The sequence below is a fragment of the Bison bison genome, unplaced genomic scaffold (genome assembly GCF_000754665.1).
Source record: "Bison bison bison isolate TAMUID 2011002044 unplaced genomic scaffold, Bison_UMD1.0 scf7180017864213, whole genome shotgun sequence".
Lineage (NCBI taxonomy): Eukaryota > Metazoa > Chordata > Mammalia > Artiodactyla > Bovidae > Bison > Bison bison.
The window spans coordinates 6,877,892-6,880,823 of NW_011494785.1; the positions used below are offsets into that span (position 1 = coordinate 6,877,892).

The 2,932-nt window shown below is 60.8% G+C and overlaps 1 protein-coding gene across 1 annotated transcript in view; it reads left to right on the forward strand.

Annotated features, from left to right (window-relative positions):
- The first annotated feature begins 2,229 nt into the window (after positions 1-2,229).
- Positions 2,230-2,932, forward strand: part of KDELR3 (KDEL (Lys-Asp-Glu-Leu) endoplasmic reticulum protein retention receptor 3) — a 15,358-nt gene continuing 14,655 nt past the window's right edge. Inside the window, exon 1 of the mRNA XM_010845108.1 lies at positions 2,230-2,470. Within this exon, the coding sequence (XP_010843410.1) occupies positions 2,380-2,470 (91 nt within the window). The 5' untranslated portion in view covers positions 2,230-2,379. The remainder of the gene's footprint in view (positions 2,471-2,932) is intronic.

A 2,932-nucleotide genomic window follows, 5' to 3' on the forward strand; every position in this document is an offset into this window, starting at 1 on the left:
ATTAACAGATGGGAAAGTGAAGGCCCAAGGAGGAGACATGGCAGGCTCAAGGCCACTGTGGCAGGCCCAGGACAAACCCTTGGCCCTGGGACCACCCAACCTGAGTTCTTCTCCTTCCACCACCATGATGGTCCCTCCTCAGACTTCCTCTGGCTGGGGCCAGTTCCCCTGTGGTCCCCCTGGAGAAAGAGAGGAGGATTCGAGCCCGTTCCAGCCCCCGCTGGCAGTTGGGGCTGCTTCTCAGGAGGACAGATGTTTCACCAAATGGCAAATGCACGTGCTTTTCCCTGGCTTGGGGAGGAGGTGGGCGCCTAGAAGGAGATGCCAGCTGGTTGGGCAGAGAGAACCGTAGCCACACCTGAGGTATTTAAATAGCCACCGCCTTCTCTGGGGTGGGGAGGCATCTGGGCAGGGTTTGGGGGGAGCAGGGAACACAGCAGCCCATTCAGAACCCGTCACAGCCCTGGGATGAGTGCCTGGTTCTTCCTCCCACAGGAACTTGGACCACACAGCTCACTTTGCTGGGTCTCGATAGCCTTTACCTGCAAAGCGAGGCTTTAAAACCTGCTTCAGGTGACTGTTGAGGCCAAACTGAGAGAACCTAATATGCCTGACCCATGCCTGGTACCCAGTACCCAGTAAGTGCTCAATACTTGATGGTTATTCTCACCAGGGCAGGAGTCCCCACAGAGCATCCTTGACAAATGGGCACCCCTGCCCCACCCTGCTTGCTTACCTCTGGTGACAGGGGGCTCATCCCCTCCCATGACAACCCATAGTGTAATGTAAGGATTTAATTGCATGAACACTGGAATCAGACTGTGTGTGGGAATCCAGGCGCCACAATGTAGTGTCTGTGTGATATTAAGCAAATTGCTTAACCTCTCTGTGCCTCAGTGTTCCCGGTGTAGAATGGGAATTATAGTACCTCCTTCTTAGTTTTGCTTAGATCGGTGCTTCTCGAACTTTCGTGTGCACACACATCACCCAGGGTTGCTGTTTAGCAGCAGATTCTGATTCAGTGGGTCTGAGGTGGGGCTGGAGATTCCACAGTCCCAACAGGCAATACAGATGCTGCTGGTCCTTGGACCACATTTTGAGTCTTGAAGGACTGCTGTGGCCTGGAGGCATGGTGAAGGGGCCGTGGGAGTGTCACAAGTAGGGGAGTGACACATTTAATCAGGGCAGAGCCCCTCTGGCTGTCTGTGATGGGGGAGGGGGCAGAGAGGAAGTCAGTAATTTAGGGAGAGGTCGAGGTTCTGAGCAGGAAAACGGGCTACAGGGGTCAAAAGCGGGGAGCACACGTGATCCACTACTACAGATGCAGAGACCAAGGCCCAGAGAGGGTGGCCGGTCTGCTCAGGCCACACAGCACTGACAGGGCTCCTCCCCTCCAATGGCCCTTCACCCTTCCCTCTCCCAACTTGCTGGCCCGCCGCCCTCTGGAGTCTCTCCTGGCCTGTGCTCCTGTTTGACATCTTGTCACACCAAGAAGAGGGAGACGCTAGTGAGGATCCTGCATCTCCCTGACAGACCAGACCTCTTCCATGCTCACCATCATCCCATTTTACAGATGAAACAACTGAGGCCAAGAGAAGGAAAGTCTCTCAGCATCCTGGCTGGAACCGAAGCCCACCTGACTCCCAACCAGAGGGTCTGGTTACCGTTGTCCAACAGGTCAGGTCAGGACAAGGTGGCTCCTGAAAGGAACAGGTGAGAGGAAGGGGAAACTGGCTCCAGCTCTTCTCCCCACCGGAGGGGGAAGGAGTTCAAACTGCAGGCTGATGATGACCATAGCAGTGGGTCACCCGTTTCTGGGGGGCTTCCAACCTGCTAAGCCCATGCCAAGCAGTGGCACGCGGGACCCCACTTCACCCCAGAACGGGTCTTCTGAGCTCTGTGTACAGATGAGGGAACCAAGGCAGAAAGAGGGGCCCAGTGGCTCGCCCACGGTCACCCTCCGTTCCAAGCAGGGGAGGCAGGGGCCCGGACTCCGGGGGGACCCCTCTCAGGGGTGTCGGCGGGGTGGGACGTGGCAGGCACCCCATGGACACAGAGCGGCCCGGGGCGGCAGTCGGCGAGCCCAGGCCGGAAGCCCCCCGGCCCGCGGGACGGCCCGCCCCAGGAGCCGAGGCGCTGGGCTGGGCCGGGAGGCGGGATCTTGGGCGGCGGCGCTTCCTGGATCCCTGGTACGGCCGCCGGCCCGGCCACGTCACCGCCCGGCCAAGAGCGCGCTGGCGGAGCGGCCGCGCCCGGACGGGAGCGCGGAGCTCGGGGGCGCAGGACCCACAGGCCGGGGCCGGGGCCGGGGCCGGGGACGTGGCAGCCGCCTCGCCCGCCAGAAAAGTTCCCAGGAGTTGGCTGCGCGCGGGCCGGACCATGAACGTGTTTCGGATCCTCGGCGACCTGAGCCATCTCCTGGCCATGATCCTGCTTCTGGGGAAGATTTGGAGGTCCAAGTGCTGCGCGGGTGAGGGCGCGCGTCCCGGGCGGGAGGTGGGGGCGTCTCGGACGGGAGGTGGGGACCGGGGGCGGAGGAGGGGGCAGCCCCACGCCCCTGCTGCGAGGCTGGAGGGGAAGAGTCTCCTGAATGTCTCTGCAGGGGGGGGACTTCGGCTTGGGGGTGCTTGAAACTGGTCTTCGCACAGCTTAGCTTCCAAAGAAAATGTACAATTGTACCGTATCAGAGGAAACGGACCCGTGGAGGTAACGGAGGGTTGCCTCCCTCCCTCCCCCACCACTTGGCATGGCCACTGGTGGTTGGAAGGGGGGGATAGAGAGGAGGTGACACCCCCTTTGCTGCCCAGGAGCAGCACCGCTTGGGGCCCCTTCTGCCCTCTACCCTCACTCATGCCCCAGGTGGGGAATGGGAGGTCGGGGCGAAGGAGGTGAACACACAGGAAGGGGCTCCAGACTCTCAGGGTCTTCTTTT